Below are 23399 nucleotides of genomic sequence, written 5' to 3'. Positions count from 1 at the left end.
AGGCCAAGTAGCTCATTTTGTCAAAGACAAATTTGGGAAGGGCAACTACCGGGGAATGTGGTGCTTCCTTCCCACTCCTACCTGTGCCCAAACCAAACATGCTGGAGGCTCTGAATTAGAGCTTTTCTCCTGAGGAGTTCAACATGATACAGGTTCAGCCCAACTAGTATAAGAAATAAGCAGAGAGAATTGATTTCTAATGTAAGACCCCAGCTGGTAACAGCACTGGTATCACAGCATGGTAGGTGAATTTAGGCTATACTTTCTGGCCCTTTTTAGTTCTGCAGGTGCTGCCAGCCTGTAGCACAAGGCATGTGTTGAGCTCACTTGGCTTCATGCTGCTCCCAAGGAGGGTGTTGGCTGCCTCCAGGCACTTGTCTAACTGAGTGTCCTGTGTTTGAATGAGTGGTGGGGATTTTTGGTGGCGGGGGTGGGGGGTGGGTTATAGGGGTGGCCCCCAGTGAGAAGCTTCTCAAAGCTCCCCCAGCTCCAAGTCAGCTCCACCTCTGCACCAAAACTGAGCCCATCAGCTGCGCCTCTGTGATAATGTATTTAAGAAGGGATGTGGTGACGGGCTGTCAGACTTGGGAGGAGGAGTTGCGGCAGCTGCGTGAACACCAAGGTCAGTGGAAGCATGGAGGGGGGAGGTATGCCAGAGCAGAGACCCCCCTGTATCCTGTGGTGAGACGGCAGGGCGGCCCCCCCCCGCCACCCATGGAGATCTATGGTGGAGCAGACATTGACTTATGGCCTGTGGTTTTTGCCTGGTAGAACAAAGTGCTGTGCCTGAAGAAGGCCGGGGTCTTGTGGGAAAAGGTAGCTCCTGCTGCTGTAGTTCGGCACTGGGAGGATTGCAGCATGCGGGGGTGTCCCACACCAGAGCAGCTCGGGAAGGGCTGCAGCCGTGGGAGGGACTCCAGTTGGAGGAAGTTAGTGACCCATGACGGAGCAGTGTAAGGAAATGCTGCAGCCCATGGGAGGAACTCATGTTGGAGAAAGTTTGTGGAGGACTGTAAGAGGGGGACCACGCTGGAGCAGGGGGAAGAAGTTCCAGAAGCTCCCCATCATCGAAAATGGCAAAAGCGGCAGCAGTGACTGCACCCGCCATTCCCTGCCCCTGCACCGCTGGGGGAGGAAGTAGAGATATCAGGAGCAGAACTGAGCCCGGGAAGGGAGGGGTGGGGGGAAGGTGTTCTCAAGATGTGGCAATGCTTCTCACTGTCCTACTCTGTTATGTGTTGTTAGTGTCTGGAATAAATGTATGTTCTTTTTTTCTTCCCCTAATGAGTCTGCCTTTTGCTCATGACCATAAAGGGGGATTTTTTCCCCATCCCAGTCCTATCTTGAACCCCAAGCCTGGCTCTCTGTCCCTTCTAATTGCTGGAAGAGAAGGGAGAGAGAGTGGCTGGGTGGTGGTTGGCTGCTGACCAGGCTCAAACCATGACACTGGGATACTGCAGCCAGGGAGAGACAGCGGCACTAGGGGAGTCAGGCAGGAGGGAGAAAGGAGAAAAGGAAACTGTGGTCCTGCAAAGGGGTCAGGCAGGTCCCACTAGAGAGAGAAGGGAGGAGGCTGTGCTGTGGGGAGCAGCAGGAAAAGGACCCTCAAGTCTCACCAGCTTGGCTGCACAGCCAGGTCATAGCCTTGGCCTCCAGCACCTCACAGAGGTCTTGGTAGCATTTGTCGTTTCTGTGCATCCAGGTCACAGCCAGCGTTGTGGCCCAGACACTTGGCTCCATGACCTGCAGGAGAGCAATGACTCAGGCCAGCACCCAGTGCTGAGTGTCCTCCCTGCCCCCCACTCCTTCCTTTGTGGATTCTGGTTCCTGATCCCTTCATTCCCTCTCTGGCTGCCCTTGGGATGCCAGTGTTGCCACCAGCCAAGAGGTTCCCACTTCCCCAGGATGACACACTACCACCATAAGAGGTTCTGCCTTTACCTCACCAGGCATCTTTCCCTTGATTTCAGACTCATCAATTTCCAGCAGAGGCCAGTCCTGACCTGAGGGCCTAGGAACCACCCACATTCTACAGTGCTACCAGCTCCTGGCATTCAGCAATGGCTTTGGTGAACCAAGGTCCAAAATTTGGAGAGCACCAAAAAACTTCATGGGGATCCACATACTTGAGAGAAGAAACAGATGGTAGTGGTGGTGGTTTACAGACTGTGGGAGATGGGAGCAGGATAGTTGGGAGAATGACAGGAAGCTGACCCCTCTCTACGGCCCTGTGCAGTGCCCCAGAACATTCTCAGTGCTCTTCTTTAGGCAGTTACTTGCAGTCTAAGCTCCTTCCTGCCTGTCCCCAAAGCACTCCCATCCACAGACCTTCTGGACACCACTAACTCACCCCCACCTTTCACAGTTGCTGCTTCTCCCAGAATTCCTCTCCAGCCATGTCCCAACACCTCTCTTGATAGCCCGTCAATGCATCTTATCCAAATGTGTATTTATGATCCATTACCATCCCTGTCCCCTCTCTGGGTATCCCCAAGCTGAGTCTCATACTCACTGAAGGACTTCAGGTTTAAGGGTAACTAAAGGAAAAGTTAAAGGCAAAAATCATTGGTTTCCACACCACGGGCAAGACATGGCAGCATAACCCTCCTGTAAGATATTAGATTATCCCATACCTTTTGAGCAAGCCCCCCGCTGGGGCAGGGCAGCAATGCCATGGGTGAGTCGACGGAGGGCAAGCCATGACTGACACACTGCTGTGAGCCAGCCAGGTGGGATCCAGGCACTCACAGGATAGCAGGAAGAGGCGTTATCACGGCCATGAAGCTTAATGATCTTGCAGGGGATGAGCGACTGGCAGGGGTGGCAACACTGCCAGGGGCCCTTCGAGGGCAAACATAGAAAGGGGCTGAAGTAAGCACATGGGAAAGAAGCGCCTGGTGGTGATGGGGCCTACCCCATAAGACTGGGGGTGCCCTGTGGCTGGGGTTCTAGCTCCAGTGGAATGAGAACATCCCATGGACCTGCCCCACCAGCTCTTTCCTGCCAGTGTCTTTCCTTACCTTGGTACCAGGTGACCCTCTGTGATGTGTGAACCCCGACATATCTGGTAAAGGGGCATGCGGAGCCGCGGATGAACGACACGCCGAGACGGGTTCAGTGTGAAAGATAGAGCATCAATCAATGTGTGTGTTTATTGGTCCAGGGTACATATATTTATACAGACAATGATAATTATTATGCCTACTAGTCACTAGCTGATTGGCTTAAGCTCTAAAGGTCGTATTCGCACAGTCCACCTACTTGCAGTTAGCTTACAGCACAAGCTTCTCATAACACTAAGTTTCTCATGCTACTATTTCTGATTCCTATTGACTTGTTTTTGATACACGACAGTACCGTAACACAATGTTTCTCAGACCACCGTTACCATAACACTAGGTTTCTCAGACCACTATTCCTAATTCCCCTTAACCTGTTTTCGACACACCACGGTACACAGGGCTGAAGCGTCCTTGACATTCTTGATGTATCAGCAGCTGCGAGCAGCTGCAGGCAAACCCTAGTGAGGCCCAGCATCAGCAGCTAGAGCAGGCTCTGATCATACAATTGCTCGGTGGGCTCAGGACCCTTGTCTCTGATCCATTCTCCAACAATTCCCCCTTTTTCTTTTTGTATGAGCAGAGCCTGTGCTAACGTTTGTTCAAAGATTTTCTTAATACATGACAAGGCACAACTTAGGCATGCAGGCTTACAATCTATTGGCTAAAGGCACAGGACCCTTGTCTCTGAGCCATTCTCCAACAATTCCCCCTTTTTCTTTTTGTAGGAGCAGAACCTGCCCTAACGTTCGTTCAAAGATTTTCTTAATACATGAGAAGGCACAACTTAAGCATGGAAGCTTACAATGTGTTGGCTAAAGGCACTTATCATGCACCCGGAAGTGCTGTGATAGGTCTGCATCGTTAGCACGCGTGAACAAACTAACCCTACTTTGTGGTTAGTGCATCCAGGCATTCAAACAGGGAGGAAGCACTAGATTGACTTCCTCCTTCTTGCCCTTCCAGGTGATCTCAAGGGCAGGATTACCACGTGGCAGTTTTCTGATCAGAGACCCAGCCTGGATTGTCCAAACCCTGTAGGATCAGTGCATAACCCTGATCCCCCCCAAAAAAATTCCTACCAGGTTTTCCCCCTTTTTCTTTTTTGGACAATCCAGACTCCTTTTAACGTTTGAATCATAGCATTCATAAAGCATTTCCACACAGACCCCAATACCATCATGACAATCATAATGACAATCAGCATTACCAGTCCATGCATCAACAAAGCTTTCAGCCACCCAGTAATTTCCAAGTTTTGTAGATTTGCAACCATCATCAGTCCATTTTCCAAATTCCCAAGTCTCGTAACCAGTCTGTCAGTCCATGTTCCAATCTTATGCAGTCTTATGTAGCAAGAAAACCATCCTTACAGTTTTAAAAGTGTCAGCAATTGTAACAACAGAGTATGCAATACAGAATGTTGTACAGGTTTCACCATGCTATGTTCTAAACATTGCAATGAACCCACAACATACAATGAATCTGATACTACATGAACAAGTTCTTGATACCAGTGTTGATGTTGAAACACCCAAATGACAGTTCAGAGTTCTAAAGTTCGTAAGGAGTCTCCAGACGCCCCGAGGAGAATCTTGTGATCTTGAGTTCCCAGGTGTCCCCCATTTGTTGTCACTACCAGGCAGGCCAACGCTCCAGCAGCATGCCAGTCCCCTTCTAACAAGGCATCACGAATCACCCCACTCCATCGGGACTGAGCTAAAAGCAGAACTGGTTCTGGTAAGGGTGACGGGAGTGGGTGTGAGGGGGCTGCCGGCAGCACTTCCTTTTCTTGTAATTGTAAATGCAGAGTTCTGTTCTGTAGCTCAACTTCTGTAATTTTCTTTCAAGTTCTCGGATTCTGTCCCTGTCCCTTACCGATGTGTGACCCTGTTGCTTTAATTCGGACAGAGCCGCCGTTTTTCTCTCCGACTCTCACGCTGACACGCCGTCAGGGGTGGAACCATCCGAAGGGCGGGGGGGTGGGCAGAGTTTATGGTGGCACGCCGCTCCACCCGGTACCCCCGTGCCACCTGATTTCTCTGCCGCTTCTTGTGCGGTGGAGCAAACACAAATACTTGGTGACATGCCCTTAATAGAGCGGAGCTGCTGATTAACCCCGAAGAAGGTGGCTAATCGTGACGGACGGTTGGTTTCGGCAGGGACCGGCGGGGATGGTACAGCGCCGACAGCCGCCATGGCAGCAGCAGCTACTTTCTTTTCTGCTGGCATCTCCCTCAGGGCTTTTACGATCATTCGCCAGACCACCCCTTGCTGTCGTGCTTCACTGCCTTTATTGCCTCCAGTGATAGTCTCGTCCCACAATAAATCACCTACTTCGCGCCACTCCTGTTGGCTAAATATTAGCGAGGGGCCATCGTCCCTCTGCCCCTCCGCCTCTGAGGTAGGGGGGGGGTGGGGGGGGGCATGACTGTAAAGATACTGGGAGGGGACTGGCCTCCGGACTTTCCCTATTCACATTAACTGTAACTGGCCCTCCTGTTGATGGTACAGGAATATGATCACTGTCAAAAAGCATAGATCTGGATGCCTCACTATCTGGGGTAACAGTGGAACTTTCCCCCCCCAACTTTGCAGTTGCCACAGCTGCAAGGTTCTTTTCAAGCTGATACCGCCCACTATTATTCACCACCTCCCGCCATGGTTTCATCATTTTCCTTGCAGCTTTATCGTCATCAATTACCATATCCCACAAAACATCACCTAATCGTCTCCACTCCTCGACATCAAAAAGAGAATTAGGATCTTGAAAACATCCTTTGACCCGTCCTAATGCTACTAAACCCGCGAGTGATTTTATGCAGTCCACTCCCCGCTTTTCTAAAAAGCGCTGTAATAAATCCAGGGCTACCTCCTGTTCCATCTCGTCAACCTGGTGCTCCTTGGTTAAGGCACCTCCGGTCCTGTGCTCCCTGGATAAGGCACAGTACCGTTACTGCCGATCCACCCCTGATTAAGGCACCATCGGTCCTTTGCTCCCTGCTGAAGGCAAAAAAAAATACTCCCGCCGGCTTGTGCTCCCTGTTTAAGGCACAAAAAATACTCCCGCCGGCCTGTGCTCCCTGTTTAAGGCACTAAAAACACTCCTGCCGGCCTGTGCTCCCTGTTTAAGGTACTAAAAATACTCCCGCTGGCCTGTGCTCCCTGTTTAAGGCACTAAAAATACTGCCGCTGGCCTGTGCTCCCTGTTTAAGGCACTAAAAATACTCCCGCTGGCCTGTGCTCCCTGTTTAAGGCACTAAAAAATTACCCCCTTTGATATGTTGCTGATGCTCCGTGACTAAGGCACCAGGTGCAGCTCTTGCCAGCAGCCCTTGCGGAGAGCGACCCTCTATCTCGGTTCAGGTCCTTGGAACAACCTGTCGGAGGCCCACTGTCTGATCGTTCTTGATTCGCCTAGGCGCTGCTGTATCTGATATTTCCCAGCGTTTGTTTCTGCCGCCGCTGTATGCAGCGCCTTTCCGCGTCAGCTTCCGGCGCCCCTCTGCGTCAGTTCCGGCGCCTCCCCAATTCCACTTCCGGTGCCACCCTGCACTCGCCTCCAGCGCCCCCTTGCGTCCTTCCCCGGGGCCGCTCAGCGTTTGCCTGTGGCGTCCCTTCGCGTTCGCCCCCGGGGCTGCTGCAGTCGGCTCCTTACCACGTCAGTTCTGGCACCTTTCCACTTCCGCTCGTGGGGCCACTCACTTCTGGTCTCGGGGCCGCTCCGCCTCCGCTCTCCGGAGCCGGTCACCTCCGCTCTGCGGGGCCGGTCTGCCTCTGCTCTGCGGGGCTGGTCACCTCCACTCTCGGGGCTGCTCCGCCTTCGCTCTCGGGGCCGGTCCAGCCGGCTTCTCTCCGCGTGCTCTCCCTGGGATGCTGGGGACGGTGCCTCTCCATCTCAGCTCGTGGACCCTGAGCGCTGCTGTATTTGGTGTTTCTCTGGGTCTGTTCTCGAATTCCTCGGTTGTTGCTGTTTTCTCCGGGTCCGCTGCTCCGTCTGTGTTATTCTTCTATGTAGGTCCCTGTTCGGGCGCCATCTTGCGGAGCCGCAGACAAATGACATGCCGAGACGGGTTCAGTGTGAAAGATAGAGCATCAATCAATGTGTGTGTTTATTGGTCCAGGGTACATATATTTATACAGACAATGATAATTATTATGCCTACTAGTCACTAGCTGATTGGCTTAAGCTCTAAAGGTCGTATTCGCACGGTCCACCTACTTGCAGTTAGCTTACAGCACAAGCTTCTCACAACACTAAGTTTCTCATGCTACTATTTCTGATTCCTGTTGACTTGTTTTTGATACACGACAGTACCGTAACACAATGTTTCTCAGACCACCGTTACCATAACACTAGGTTTCTCAGACCACTATTCCTAATTCCCCTTAACCTGTTTTCGACACACCACGGTACACAGGGCTGAAGCGTCCTTGACATTCTTGATGTATCAGCAGCTGTGAGCAGCTGCAGGCAAACCCTTGTGAGGCCCAGCATCAGCAGCTAGAGCAGGCTCTGATCATACAATTGTTTGGTGGGCTCAGGACCCTTGTCTCTGATCCATTCTCCAACAGGGGCAGATGATCCCCAAAATGAGGCTGATCTCAACTGCATGATGCCTGGGTTCATCACTTGACCCACTTGCAGCCTCTGGCAACAACCTCATCAGCAAGCATCTTGCGGCCAGACGATGCCCAGCCAGGCTGGGGACAGAGTGGGGACCAAAGGTGGGCAGGGAGAGAGCCTGGACACCTGTGTTCTCTCCCTTTAGGGCTGAGGGTGGACAGAGGGAAAACCTGGGTCCTCGTCTCTCTGGAGGGAAGTGATGCCCAGGTTCTTGCATCCTACACCTGTGTGGTCAAAGCAGGGAAGGAAGGCATGCTTGGACACCTGGGTTCTCTGCCAGTTTGGGATTGTGTATGGAAGATGGGAATGCATAAGCTATATCTGGGCGCCCCTCTCAGCTGGACTCCATGTTAGAAATGAAGGGGATGCATATATTTTCCCTTAGGACAGGCTCTCAGCAGACATCTCCCTGTGGGCACAGTGAGAATTCAACCCTGTGAGTGACATCCTGGCCGTCCAGGCTGTACTGCAATATCATGACCCCCCTGGCCACCGAGGTATCCTGGGAACACATTGGAAGCTACTGGAGATTACTGGGGACATAAGCTGGTTACTGGGTGGTATTGTGAAGTTACTGAAAGATTACTGGTGGTTACTGGGAGGCTACTGGGAGGTAGCTGGGGGTGACTGTAGTTCCAGCTCTCACCTGTGCCTGTCCATGGATCTGGGCATAGAGTAGGCTGTGTTGACCCTGAAAGATGGACTGAGGCATACCCCCCAGCACCTCAAACTCCAGGCCACAGGGCAGGGTCCAGCTCAGAGACTCAGATGCTAGCTTGAGCACTCGCTTCAGGAACTTCAACACCTGGGGACAGAGAACAGGACACCATAGTGCACAGATCTATCAGGGCTCAGCCCATGGACCCTGGTGTTGGGCTTCCCTGGGGGACAGTGGAATGTGCGGGGTAGCCTGCACTGGCTGGGTTCCCTGGGCAAGTCAGGTCTGTTGGTTACAGTGGGGCAGAAGCCCAGGCACCTTGGTTCTCAGTGGGGTAGCATCAGGAGAAGCCTGAGTGCCTGGGTTCCTGGGGCAGCTGGGTCTCAACTACTGTGTGTGGGCAGTTCAGGTGCTGGGGTGCTTGGAAGTCAGTGTGTCTGTGGACTAAAGGGGGACCTGTCAGGGCTCCTGGGTTCCTACCACAATTATCACACTGTTGTCAGAGGAGAAGTAGGTAGCTTCACCCCCCCTGTGAAGCTACAGCCAGGGCTGTAGCCAGGGCAGCACTGTCCTCAGAAAAGCAAGAGAAACATCTATGGGGAAGCAGGGAAAGGTGTCAGAAACGAGAGCCAGAGGTGGGTGAAAGGATGCTGGGATAGAGCTGGAGAACACAAGCTGGAGTTAAAGCTGGGGGAATAAATCTGGGGTGCGGAACAAGGGGGAAGGAAGAAGAGCAGGGAGTTGAGTGAGGGATTGTGGTTGGGGCTGGGGTTAGACAGGGAGCTGGCAGAGGAGAGCCAGGACACAGGGCAGAGCTGGGGTCAGTCTAGTGGAGCTAGGGCAGAGCTCGGGTACACTTTGGGTTGTAAAAGCCCTGTGCCTCAGTTTCCCTGCTTGCTCTGTGAAGGGTGCCTTGGCTGTGGGACTAGTAAGTGAAGACTCCCACATGGGGGGCTTGGCACAGGAGAGCTGTGCAAGGTAGGAATGGTCTTTGGGACATGGGAGGGGCCCAAGGATTGGGACAGGCACTGGTGAACAGGGGCCCTCATCAGGGATGAAAATGACTAGACAATCAAAGTGCAACTGGAGGGCTGAGGGCAGAGTCCCCATTATTAGTGGCGGTTGCAGCGATGTCAGGCCTCAGCTGCGATGGCTTCCTTGTCAGGGGGTAGCCTGGCCATGAAGATGAAGATCTGGGAGAGAGGGGAATGAGTGGTGGGGTCCTTCACAGGGACCCCAAAATGTGGAGAGCAGGCCCCTGAAATGGAGAGAGGGGCCCAGGAGAGAGAGACCCCCTGTACCGAGACTACTCCATGGAGAGATATCCACTCAGCGACAGAAATCCCCACAGATATAGACCCACTTCTCCACCCCACAGTATCCTTCTTGTTTCCTTATGACCACCACATACCTTGGGTGGCTCCTTCTGCCCACACTTCCACCCTCTCTTCCCCTGAGACAACTATCCCCCTCACCCCTCCATGCCCCTGAACCCAGACCTGGTGCGTATGCCCGCAGGGGTGGGGGGTATCGTAGACTGAGAGGAGGGTTCTCAGCAGATTGGTGTCACCCAGGCTGAAGCCAGTGGAGGGGATGTGCCGCATGGCCTTGGTCAGGTTGTCCTGAGTATATTCAACACTTTGCTTGTGGGGGACACAGCATGTTTGGAGAGCACACTGCTGTATGCTGACCCTAGTGCCCCCTGAGACCCTGCCCCACAGCACTTCCCACAGCTATGTCATAGGGTTCTCTGCAAGTCCCTGCCCCATAGTAGTTCTTGAAGAGACCTGGCTTCATAGTCCCTACAAGACTCTGCTCAACAGAACCCCAAGAGGTGTTATCCCATAATGCTACAAAAATCCCATCCCCAGAACCCTGCCCTGCCAGTCATGCCCTCCAGCAACCAACCTTACCTCATACCAACCAGCCAATTTCAGAACATGCACACCTGCCCCCCATAGCACCCATTCCAGCCCCACAGCACCCAGTCATGCCCCACAGTATCCAGCCCTACCCACCAGCACCTAATCCAGCCCCACAGCATCCTGTTTACTCACATGCAGATGCCCACAGATGTTGCTCCATAGCAGTAGATGTTGAAATAGCAGGCCATGGGCAGGCTTTTGAGAAGGAAGAGCTGGGAGTCCTGTGGAAAGACATAGCAAGCAGGTCTTGGGAGACACTAGTGGGGGATACAGATGCCTTTGCTCATAGTCGGGTCCTCCTGAAGCTTCTGGACTCCCCTGGATGACCTGAGGCAGTGCCCTGAACTTCCCTGGGCACCTGAGATATTTCAGGACCCTTTCAGGCCCCACCAGTCCCCACTTACATCTCTGTCCCTCCATAAATGCCTGCCCTGGCCCGCTCCCCCTCAACCTGCTCCTCCACCCCATCCTGGTCCCTGTTCTGAAGAGGTACCTGTTCATGTTCAAGAAAAGTGATGTCCAGGAGGAAGATGAACTCTCCAGCCTGGTGCTGCCCAGGCACTGCCTGAGGGATGCTGGGTGCCAGCATCACACACACCATGGGGTCACGAAGCAGGGAGCCTGGAGGAGGTATGGGGTGGGATTCAGGCCAGATAGGGACCCCCCTCCTCATCCTTGTTCTGATTCTCATTGTGCTTTTGGCTTCCACCATGCCAGAGCCTGTCATGCCCCACACTGGTACCTCAATACCCTACTGTACTGTCCATCAACTGCACCGCCCAGTGCCCCATGTATTCCAATCCAGTGACTCCAATAGAGCTACCCAGTGAGTGCTAACAAAGAACTCCCTGTATGCATCCTGCTATATCTGATACCTCACCACATTGTCCCCAGTACCCCACCATGGAACCCCAGGACCCAAACTATCCCATCTGAATGCCTCCTGTTCTATCCCAGTGTCCAACAATTTCTCACCCTTCCCCAAACCCCCAATGTGTCCCTGTGTCCCAATGCCTCCTGTAATCCAGAGGTGCCCTCATGTTCTCTCCCCAGCTGCACTCACCTTGTGTGGCCCCAGAGTCTCCCTTTACCACAGGACTGATTGTTGTGGGTTCTCCAAAATACACCAGCAGCTCCAAATCATGCTGACTTGGGGGGATGCCAGCCAGTGAGACCTGGAGAAGGGGTGCCTGGTCATACACAGGAGGAGGGAACCATGCCCAGCACCACTGGACCAGGCACACAGGCACTGATCTCAGTGCATCCCGTTTTTCTCAGTGATGACACCTCTCCCCAGATGCTCCCAGGATCCTGGCACTCAGAAGGGCATACCTGTGCCGTGCTGCGGTCCTGGACAGTGTAGATCAAAGGGGTGAGGGAGAAGTTGGATCTGGACATTGGCCAATCCACAGGGCAACTACAGGCTAGCGGTGAGCAGGAGGCTGTAGGGCAGCTTGCTAGTGAGACAATTGCAGGCTGCAAGGAGAAACATGGCACTGGGGAGGACAAAGGCTTTTGCTGCAGGGATGGTGGGCACATGATTTGGTATCCATATATAGGACATATGGAGAGAATTGGGGGTTGTCAGTAAGGCATATGGAGGGGTCCATGAGACTATTTATGGGAAATGTGTGTGGGAGGTGTGGATCCTCTCACGTGGCACAAGTGGATCTGTCCAGGGGCTGCAGGGGGGCGAAAATGTGGGCCCCGCTGTGGGTGCAAAGGGAAGTTGCATCGTGTCTGTTCATCGAGTACATGGCGAGTCTGTGGCCCTTCTGTGGGGTGTGTGACGGGGAGGGCAGGATCCTTGTAGGGTCACTCACCATGGAGTTTTGTGTAGGGATGCATTGTGGGTGGCAGCAAAAAATGGGCTGCTCCATCTAGCTTCCGTGGCAGCTCTTGGACATAGCGTAAGGTCATGACCACCTCTCTGCTAGTGGACAGGGTGCCCAGGAAACAGGCAAACACCTCACCTGGTTAATTAGATAGATTCTGAAGGTGTTCCAGATTCTCCCAGCCCCCTGCAGCCTCGTGCTGCTGCTGGGCCTAGGTGGGGAGGGGAGGGACAGAAAGCTGATCACCAGGCCAGACATGGGCTGCTTATCCCATGCCCCCCTGGTAGTTCTCCCCCCATTTGTCCCTGGATGCTGGTATCCTGCAGCGTGGCCTGGACCTTGGCATCCTCACTGCAGGCCTGGAAGGAGTAGATATCCATGTGGGAGCCCAGAGGGAAGACAAAGGATTTCTGTGGAGATCTGACTCTTGTTCTGGTAGATAAGTTTGGAGGCCACGTCAGCCACATAATCCTGGATAGCAACATCCACCACAGCACTACACAGAGGCACTGTGTGCAGGGGTATGTGGAGCCACTTCACCAGCAAAAAGGATCCTGTTGCTGTTGGGAGATGCAACCTGTCCATCAGCACACATGAACAACACAAGGAGGTGATTGGGGCTGCTTCAAGTATGTGGCTCTTCCCACCCTGGAAACCAAGACTAGGTGACCATTGTTTCTGAGGGCCTAGTGTGAGCCTGCCACAGAACACTGCCTACCCCCAATCCCCCAGCTTCCCTTTTTCCACATTCCTCTGTTCCCCACCCATTTCCTGTAGAGTTCATCCTTGTTTCACCCAGGGAAGAACCAGTCCAGATATTTCCCCCTATGACTGCCTATCCTTCTCCTCTCTTTGTTCCCCTTTGGGAGCATCTCCCATTCTCCAAAAGTCCCTCAGCTGTCTGATCCCCAGCTCACTGTCATGGGTGTAGGATTTTCCTAAAAGTCCAAAGTTCTGATGCCACATTTCTGAAGACCTGCAGACATGATGGGTCTCCTGTAAGAGGAGGGATCCACAGAAACCACCAGGCAGCCCCTATTTGGTGATGATTCCTTGCCATTTCTCCTACACACATAGCTGGAAGCCTCATCCCACCACATACAGCCAGAGCAAACCCAGGGATTCAGAAATCTGTGTTCATGAGCACTGGGATATCACCAGGAGTATCTCTACATTGAGGAGGTCTGCACCCCCCACCCCCACCATGGGAGAGTCTTGAAGAGAACTGAGAGATAGCAAGGGGAGATGGAAGGAAGAAGGTGTGAGAACAAGAGTGGATGGAGGGATGCATGGATGTGTGTGTGTATGGATGGGACTGTACTGGGATGAACAGTACATGACCATCCACGGCTGGATGGATAGACTGCAGACGAGGTCCATTTTGAGACAGATGGGTGCATAGGTGAACTGAGAGACACCAGAATTTTTGCTGAAAGCAACAGGTGGACAGGTGGAGGGGTCCATTTTAGAAGAGATGAGTGGGTACCCATCACAAACAGTACCGTGTGAATGTAGCTGCACAAGAGAGAGCACCTATGAGGGCAGCTTGAAAGTCCAAATAATAAGGGGGAACATGATGGAGAGAGAAATGAGGCTAGGGACAGGTATTCCATGATTGCAGAGCAAATCCCAGAAAGGCACAGGGGGGAGGGTGTAGTTCAAGTGGTATCTGGCTGTCTTCTGGCCACATGCCAGGAGGTGAAAGGGACTGTCATCCACCCCAAACCCATCCACATCAGTCTCTCTGGCTCAGACACATTTGCCTCAATTTCCCCAGTTCCTGCTCTGGGGTGACAGTGTGGGGAGCACCAGAAAAATCCCCACCCCACCATCATGCTGACAGGGTGAACAGGCAGAGCAATTAGGTTGTAAGCAAACAAGGGTGAGGGATGGGCAGACGGATGGATTGAATAGGGGTGAGCTCTCCCCAGTGAACAGCGACAGTGAACAGAGAATAAGGACAGAATAACGAAGCGAAGCACAAACAAGCAAACAGTCACCAGAATCAAGGCCAGGGGTGGACTAGCAATCAGATGGACGGAGGGAGAGATGGAAGAAGGGGGTGAGAGAGGAAGGGGCAAACGGGTGCGTACAAGGACAGAAGGGGAGGGATGGAAAGACAGAGCAAGAGATGTTGGGGGGGACAGGAAAGTGCAGGCCTGCGTCAGCACAGGGGTGGCTGCCACGGCGAGGGAGGCGGAGGGGCGGGCGGGAAGGTGGGGGGTGGTGGGGGCAAGGCCAGCGGGACGGAGGCGCATCGCTGCAAACCCCCTCCGCAGCACCCGCGCTCCTGGCTCCCTGCAGGCTGTGGGGGCAGCGGGGATCCTGGGTGCCGGAGAGCTTGGAGGGATGGGGAGGGGAGAGGGGACACCCCCGGTGAAAGGGATCTGAGCGGGGTCCCTGCACCCCCCCTCCCTGCCTCGGAAGCGAAAATGGCGAGGGGGCGGGAGCACCTGCAAACTGCGCCGTGGCTCGCCGCCCCGCGGGAGCTCCGGGCACAGCCGAGCGGGGATGGCCAGTCCCTCGGCAGAGCTGCTCCTGGCCCAACGGAGCCCGCGGGAGCTCCCCGCACCGCCCAGCCCCTCCGCTCTGGCCTTGCATCCAATGCGCTGGGCAGCAGCTGCCAGGGAACCCCTGCAACCAGGGCAGCGTCTTCTGTGCGCCTGTGGAGATGGCACTCGTCCCGCCAGGAACCTGTCCCCCCTGCCAGGCTGTCCCGGTTCGGGCCGGAATAGAGCTCCTGTTCGTTTTGGTCGCTGGAGGAGTGCTGCAGCACACTGAGATTTCAGGGACTCTCCAGCGCCACGTGCCCTGTCCGCGTGGGGGGCGGAGGGGAGCACAGCTGGAGCGCTGGGCCCGGATTGGCCGCTATTCCATGTCATGTGACATTATGCTCACCCTATGAAGGAAGGAGTTGGCAAGAAGGGGTGCGCTCTCTCCCTTTTGGGTGTGTTGCCACATGGTGTCTGGGTGTTTTGGGAGTTCTAACCGGAAACAGGCAGGTGTTGGTCAGTGGGTGGTGAACAGCTGTATTGTACATTAACCGTTTATGCTGTCACTGTATTATTCTATTACTATTAAACTGTTTTTATCTCAACCTGTGAGTCTCCCTTTGCCCTTCCGATTCCCTTCCCGTTCCCAAGTGGGGGGGGTGGGGTGGGTGGGTGAGCAGCTGGTGTGGTGTTTGGCTGCTGACCAGGTTCAAACCACGACACAGGCCTGCAGCACTGCCTGCAGATTTGGGGGCTGGACCCAGGTCCGTATACTGGTTAGTGCCAGGCTGTCAATGTGGCGGTGGGTTGCAGAACCAACATACCAGCCATCTGAGGACTGGGAAGAGCTGGCAGACAAGTTCAAACTTAGATAGCTACTTTTGACATGGGTGTTTCCTCTCATCTGCTGGATTGTGATGCTCTCGTCTCCATCTTCCACCCATGAGCCAGCCCCATGCTCATGCCTCCCTGGCAGCCAGCTCCTGGTTGAGATTACCCACCTTGCTGGTGGCCTCTAGACACTCAAGGGGCCCCATTGCATTTGACTTCAGACGTGTTGTTCTCAGAGCGCACCCTGGCTGTCTCTCGCTGGGAGCGTGCATAGCACTGAACTCTTGCTTCTCCAGCAAACCTGGTCAGCTTCCTTCAATCTGCCTCTCAGGACTGGTGTGAGTCTCAGACAAGACCACTCGCAGGGCTGTGCTGACAGTGTGACAGCCTCGGTCAGCACACGCAGTTCTAGCTGCCTTTGTTCAAATTCTGCCACAGTGCACCCAGTCTTGTTACACTTATGGAGGTCAAGTTCTTTGAGGAAGTGGGAGAACCAACGTTCACATGCTGCTGGTAAATGCGGCCCATGACTACCTTCAAGAACTGGTGGAACAACTCATGTTGTCTCCAGTAGTCCTGATGCTTATGAGTAGGCAAAAGAGTCACAGGTATAGAAGTTACATGCTGCACCTGAGCAGGTAGGGAACGCTTTCCTGCCTCTTGGATCTTCCTTTCCTCACCCCAGGTGATGATTCACACTTGGTCACAAAGTGCCACAAACATGGAACTGCTGACCCCTTAACCTAGCTTCACTTTCCCAAAATTTCTGTCCAGCTGCGATGCATACTTGAAGGTTCTCACTGAGTCCTGCTGGAGACCACTCGGTGTCTGTGAATGGTTTTGGGGTGCTGGACCTCTAGTATATTCTGAGCATCTCTGGAGGATGTCAAGTCCTTCAAGTCTGGGCCTCTTTTGAAGTGAAAAGAAATAATGCCTGGTCTTAGTGTGGTGTAAAGGTAGTTTTCTCAGGTGCTTACATATTTTCTGTCCAGACAAAACAGCAGAGTCTGTTGCATCCAAAATAGGAAGCAGAGGGGTGAACAAGCCGACTGGTGACTGGTACAAGGAGTTGCCACACGGCTGGAGGGAAGCTGTGTGCTGCTGCTGAGGGGATTATGTATCCACCCCCCTGTCTCTCACACACATACATGCTCTGAAGTTTTCCAACATTCACCCCGTGCTTTCATTTGTGAATTCGTCCCTGGTAGACAGCACTGCTCAGAAAGGAGGGGAACCGAGGTGTGGAGAGATTGTGGCCCTGGGTACAAATCCATGGAAGCAGTTGGTTTCTTAAGCCTGCATGGGTCCAGGCAATTTGAATGTGGAAGGCCCTGTCAGGGAGCAGTGACAGCCAGCTGCTCCACAAGGGAAGGTGAGTTGGGAGCCAAATGCAACACTAAGGTGGGTGGGAGCCAACAAGGAGTCAGGATGCTGAGGGGTCAATCAGAGTCAGGACTGGATCCAGGGACAGTGGTCAGGATCAGGCACAGACAGTGGTCACCCAGCAGGTCGGGTAACTGCAGGGACAGGCCCTTTCTTCTTGCGTTCTTCACAGCAACTCTTCTCAGCAAAGGCTGGCCTTAGATTCAGCTATCTAAACTGCTTAACTTAGCCAGCTGAACTGGATCAGGCTCATTTCTTTAAGAAGTCCCACTTTCTACATACTTCCCTCCTAAAATGTTCCCATTATAATAATTTCATTCTGTCCATGACCATTCTTATTTCTTCTGCTTTCAATAACAATGCGCAGAAATATTCATGAGGTAAGGGCACATGTGGAGTTTTAGTAATTAACTAAAATTTAAAAGTGAACGATGTGAGTTTGAAGGGTCTGGTCTATTCCGGTCTGTTTTAAGAGGTAAAATTCTGTTGCCAATATGTAAAACCCATATATATATATACAGCCAAAACACAAACATCTGTGGTGGGTTGACCTTGGCTGATTGCCAGGTGCCCACCAAACTGCTCTATCATTCCCCTTCCTCATCAGGACAGGGGGAGAAAGTAAGATGAAAAACTTGTGAGTCAAGATAAAGGCAGTTCAATAAAGAAAAAGGAAAGGGTGCATGCAGAAGTAAAGGAAAAAAAAGATTTACCCTTTACTTCTCAGCAGGCGACGCCCAGCTCCTACCTGGGAAGCAAGACCTCAGCGTACGTAGTGGTTGCTTCGGAAGACCAACACCTTAGTAATGAATGGGCCCCCTTACTTCTCCTTTCTCTTAGCTTTTACTGCTGAGCATGGCATTGTATGGTATGGAACAGCTCTTTGGTCAGACTGGGTCAGCTGTCCTGGCTATGTCCCCTCCCAGCTTCTTGCCCACCCCCAGCTGACTGGCCTTTGGTGGGGGTGGGGTGGTGGGGGTGTGGGTGTAGGCTGTTGGAGATTCAACCTTAATGCTGAGCGCTGCTCAGCAGTAACCAAAGCACTGGTGTGTTACCAACACTGTTCTAGCTACAACTACAAAACCCGGTACTATGAGGGCTGCTATGGTGAAAGTTAACTCCATCTGAGTCATACCCAATTCAACATCTATAGAACACAATTTGGGAAAAAATAATTCATTTTAATGTAAATTATAGACATATAAAAGTAAGCAGCTTCTTGCCATTTTGACTGATAATGGGAAACAAAGAAACGGAGAGACTACATTATAAAGATTAATAGGAAAGTTGCTTTGTAAAGATCTTATTTCATATGGAAAATTCTGTTTTCGCTCTGTTCTATTGTGTTTTTGTCTGAAAAAAATCTGCAAAACCTATGACATTTTGTGGGTTGTTAATAGTGAATTCCCAAATGCAGTAATGCCAGGGAACACTTGTTATTCCAGAAGGAAAAAATAAACAGTGGGACAACCAACTCATCACATACCAGTTCCAGATGGAGGTTCATTTTTCATCAGTACACAGGCAGGCAGAGCAGAGTCACAGTCATCTAGAGAAGGTTTATGCACTGGAAGATCCAACAGAGCTGCAGAGCAAAAGTACTTCAAGTGGGGGTGCATCATATCAGACTAAGCTGAAATCACATTTCTAAGAGGTAAATCAGATTATTTTTGGGTAAATCAGAAAAGATTATTTTATAACTCTCTTCTACCCTCTAACGTTGGTCCAGGGTGAAAATGTTAGGATGGACATTCATGCACAGGATAGGAAGAAAATTACAGCAGGAAGGATGAACAGGTTTACAAACAAGCATGCTGTCAATTTGTTAGATATTCACCGCAGTGTAACTGAATACCAAATTTCCTCACGTATTTTTTTAATTTCAGTTTGCACAGTATATTTGGAATGACAGAGGCAGAAATTCTACTTATAGTCTCAGAAGTCTGCCTGTAAGAATTACAAATGCAAACTGTCCTGCAGGAAGGTAGGGGAGAAATTTCCCCATGATCTTTTCTATTGAAATATGGTTTGTGAAACGGGAATAATTTTTATTCTACTTTGAAGTTTTACTCTTGGATATTCTATCTCAATGAAATTAAGATATTTCAATATAATTATCCAGAACTAAGAGTAGTCTGTGGTCAGTAGAGAGAAGGAGAGAAAAATCCTCTTACAGTATAGTTCATCTTAATTACATTGAACACTGACTGTGGGATTAGTATGTCCAGATATGTGTGTCTACACAGAGTTTATTTGTGTGTGCCACAATATTTAGTTTAGCAAGTAACACCAGGTTCCCAGCAGATCATTTTCTTGTTCCTCAGCCTTGTGTTCTTTTAACTTCTGGAGGAACTTCTTAACAAAAGAAGAAGATAAATTGATAGATTTAATAACTGGCAGTGTATCAAAATAAAAAATACATTTCTTCTCATGATTTTCTTCAGTATCTGTTACATTTCCTAGGTATGGTATTTGTCATCTTAGGTGATGAAATGGTCACCCACCCAGGAATTCTTCTCTTTTCCTTTCTTCTTCTAACTGAAGGTTTCTAAATCATAGCTTGTTTCTGTTGGCTTGAATATCACTTTCTGACCCTGCAGGTTTCAAAAAATATTGCCAGGTGAGATAAACCACACCTTTTAATATTTTTCTCAACATTTTTCTGGATATCTCAGGTTTTTTATCAAGTTCAGTATCCACAAACACTCATCAATCTGTCCAGTTCTTAGAAAATGCATATTGCAGTTTTCCACTGGTTGTATTGGTCTGGTATAGTCCAAGTCATCAAAAAATCTTGCTGCAGTTCTGTGTGATGGTTTCCCAATCCAAGGGAACAATTTTGTTTAAAAATTTACATAAGACAAAACCAAAAATATACAATAATCTTTCTCATAAATTACTATCTGGAGAATGATCAAGAATGGCTTAAGAAGAAACTAAACAATATAACTGTGCCATGTTAACAATATTATCTTTCTTCTGTAATTACTCAGTGATGGTGGATCAATAATTAAATGTAGCTCTTGATACTTTATTCCAGGCTGTGGTGCATTTCCTCTTGGCTTGACACATGGCAAATGGGGAATGCAGAAATAAAACAGTCATCACAACATTTCTGCTTATGGAATTTGGGAATATCCTAGAAATGCAGTTTTTTCTCTTCCTCCTGTTCTTGGTGAACTATGTTGTGACTGTGATTGGTAACACCCTAATTTTTGTCTTGGTGGCAACTGATCAGCACCTCCACAAACCCATGTACTTCTTCCTGTGCAACTCGTCCTGCCTGGAGACCTGCTACAACTCCACCATCCTGCCCAGGATGTTGTTCAGCTTTCTGACTGGGGACAAGAGCATTTCTATTGGTAGCTGCATCACACAATTTTATTTCTTTGGTTCCCTAGCAGTCACTGAAAGTTTTCTCTTACTGGTGATGTCCTATGATTGGTATTTAGCAGTATGCAAACCCTTTCACTACAGAGTTGTCATGAATAGCACATACTGTCTTCAGCTAGTAGCTTGTTATTGGATGAAGGTTTCCTTGTTATGGCCATCAGCTGCTTCCTGATTTCACAACATTCCTCCTGTGGTCCCAAGTTTATAGATCATTTCTTTTATGATTTCACTCCAGTGATAAAACTATCCTGCTGTGACACTAGCCTGACTGAAATGTTGGTGTTTATTCTTTCATCGGTATGCTCACTACCCCCTTTCCTACTAACCCTGGTGTCCTACATGTGTATCATCACCACTGTACTGAGAATGTCTTCCAATACTACGATGCAAAAGCCTTTTTCCACCTGCTTTTCCTATCTCTTTGTTATTACATTTTTTTATGGAAGCTTAATAATTGTTTATATCCTGCCTAAAACTAGGACTCTAAGAGCACTGAATAGAATCTTCTCAGTTTTCTACACTGTTGTGACTTCATTGCTCAACCCTGTCATCTACAGTCTGAGAAATAGAGAGGTGAAGGATGCTCTGAGTAAATTGGTCAAGAAATGTGAATATTTCCTAAAGGTTAGAAAGTTGTAACCATTTTCTTCCCCTACATGACAATGAAAGAAAATAACTTACTATATTTGAGGGAAGATTCTTCTAATGAATTTTTTAGCCCTCAGAGGCTGTTCTCTGTGCTGTAGACTTTTCACTATCAAATTAACCAAACTGACCCATCTTAACTGCCCAAGTGAGGGTGAGACATTTTTCTCTGGAAAAGGGTCATTTCTCTACAAGTTGTACCTGTTGCCTGGGTGACTAGTTCAGGTTTCAACATCTAACTAGTGATTCCCCAAATCAGCTGATTGCAATCCCACTCCTCTGAGGAGTGGCTCACTTCACTTTAAGAGAGTTGTTGAGGACAGCTGATTCTTAGATTAATAATTTAAATTTAAAGAGTAATTTTTTTTTTAGGCTGCTAAAGGTAGGTCAGATGAATGGACCTAGTTCAGAGGGAGCCATTTAATCTCTATTTTAGAGTAACTGTACTAGCATGACTATAATTGTCTCAGTGAATGTGAAAGCTACAGAGTTGATTGCAAAGCTGTAAGTTTGCATATTAAAAAAAAATGTAAATGACACACTAGTAACTCTTAATTGGTTACATTTTTAGACATTTCATATTCATATTTATTTGTAATTGTAATATCAGCTATTTTCAGCCATTTATATGAACTTACTTCATAACTTTTCTCTTCTAGACTCAACACTAATGTCAAACCTGAGCATTCCCTTTGAGTTGGTGAGGAGAAAAATATGGTTCACGTGGCTCAGATGACCTCTTTTAGACACTGAAGGAGCAATCCACAAATATAACCAAAATAATCTAGTATCTAAATTAACTGCCTGACACAAACAACTACTGCTTTTGCAGATACCTTGGGGTGTCCAAATCAACTGCCTGAGGCTTACATATGTAATAGAACATAAGGGAGACCTACACCCTTACGAATCGATGTCTGAAGGCCGAGTAAGATACCACCTAGCACCTAATGATACTAGACAACTATGTTTAGGAAACTGAATCTCTCCTTAGCACCTTTTCAGATGGTGTTGTGGTTTGGGCCTGATGGGCAACCAACCACCGCAGCTAATCACCCTCCCTTCCCCCTCCCCACCTGGGAATGGGGGAGGGATTAGAGGGGTGAAGGGAGACTTGCAGGCTGAGATAAGAACAGTTTAATAATGGCAATAAAATGAGAACAATAACGATGATGGGGGAAAACAAAAAGAAATATATAAACAGGCAATGTACAGCGTAATTGCTCACCACCCGCTAACCAATATCCAGCCCGTTCCTGGCTAGCAACCCCGAGATACCAAGATCCCACAATCGCAATCCCGGAAGCGAGAGAGCTCCTTCCCAACCACCCCTCCTTTATATAGTGAGCATGACGTTCCATGATATGGAATATTTCACTGGCCAGTTAGGGTCAGGTGCTGTGGCCGTGCTCCCTCCCTGCTCCCTGTGCCCTTGCGCACAGGCAGGACATGGGGAGTCGGAGAGTCCTTGAAGTCTCGGCAGCAGCTGAAAACATCAGTGTGCTATCAGCATTCTTCCCATACCAAACCCAAAGCTAAATCCAAAACACAGCACTCATCTAGTCCCTGAAAAGGAATATTAACTCTATTTCAGCCCAAACTAAGACAGATGGTTTGTGTCAGTCTGTGTGGCTTCCAAATGTATATCCAAAAGGCTGCCTGGCTTTAGATGTAACTTTGTGTATATCTTACATCCTCTAGAAGATCCAAAATGATACTAGATGCCTGTCTGTGTACACTTGAATTGTTCCTCTGTTTCTTATTAACTGATCAGCTCATTAGACTCCTGGAAGCACTAATCAAAGAACATAAGATGTGAGTGTTCATCACCTCACAGAATCAAAAACAAAGCCAAATTTATCATCATTATTGGTTATTGATATGATTGAGGCATGAGTGTCATGTTTAACATAACACATTAATTAATTCCATAAATAAGTTACTTGTACCTGTTGCACAGTCAGGTGCTCTGAGTACAAGAACAGTCCAAATCCATCACACTGAGCTTATTTCTGAGGAATCTCATGTGCAAGGTAAACAGGACTTGAGTGCTCAGAACCTTTGTGGTGTATGCCTTAGTGGCACATCAGTGCAGGTGGATTCTACAGGAAAATTGTGGTGGGGAGTAACTGTTCTGTAGAGCTCTGCACAAGAGTTTGCCACTTGCAACAGAAATACATAGGTCCTTTTTAATTATAATACATAAAATGGAGTAATTGGGTCCCTTACATGCCATGGTATGCAAAATTTGATTAGCCTCCTAAATCTGGCACTTAGGATCAAATCTAATGAAGGAAATTATTTTACCTCCCTTTGAACACAGCAAATTCACATTTCTCAGGTGAAGCTCCTTATCCTATAATCCATTTGTAGTTAAGGGATATAACCAGGCATTTCCAAGGCCCATCCTTGACTACAAACCTGACTTTTTTATAGAATTTAGATTAACAGCTGAGAGAAATCTGACACTGAACTAAATGAGAAGCCAGAGATCAGTTGCCAACACAAAGGTGCCTAGTAGTATTTGCTGTGCTCTAAGTATTCTACCTGC

The 23399-nt window shown here is 49.7% G+C and overlaps 2 protein-coding genes across 2 annotated transcripts; one reads left to right on the top strand and one right to left on the bottom strand.

Annotated features, from left to right (window-relative positions):
• Window positions 1-256: 256 nt before the first annotated feature.
• On the bottom strand, window positions 257-15955 carry VWA5A (von Willebrand factor A domain containing 5A). Its single transcript, XM_042787087.1, is given in 24 exon segments — window positions 257-391; window positions 1621-1743; window positions 1942-1987; window positions 1989-2166; window positions 2634-2814; window positions 2816-2841; window positions 3021-3110; window positions 7633-7825; window positions 8090-8188; window positions 8333-8491; window positions 8828-8872; window positions 8874-8946; window positions 9467-9537; window positions 9844-9992; window positions 10406-10490; window positions 10763-10890; window positions 11333-11444; window positions 11602-11658; window positions 11660-11745; window positions 12093-12314; window positions 12418-12527; window positions 12529-12664; window positions 13022-13100; window positions 15884-15955. Coding segments are annotated over 24 exon segments (2655 nt in total).
• A 3925-nt stretch (window positions 15956-19880) lies between these two features.
• Window positions 19881-20842, top strand: LOC116960301 (olfactory receptor 6B1-like). Its single transcript, XM_032987414.1, is given in 2 exon segments — window positions 19881-20337; window positions 20340-20842. Coding segments are annotated over 2 exon segments (960 nt in total).
• Window positions 20843-23399: the final 2557 nt, after the last annotated feature.

The sequence above is a fragment of the Tyto alba genome, unplaced genomic scaffold (assembly GCF_018691265.1).
Source record: "Tyto alba isolate M040663 unplaced genomic scaffold, T.alba_DEE_v4.0 Super-Scaffold_12, whole genome shotgun sequence".
In the NCBI taxonomy this organism is placed as follows: Eukaryota; Metazoa; Chordata; class Aves; order Strigiformes; family Tytonidae; genus Tyto; species Tyto alba.
The sequence above is the reverse complement of the archived record's forward strand: the minus strand, read 5'-3'. Positions and strand labels throughout refer to the sequence as shown.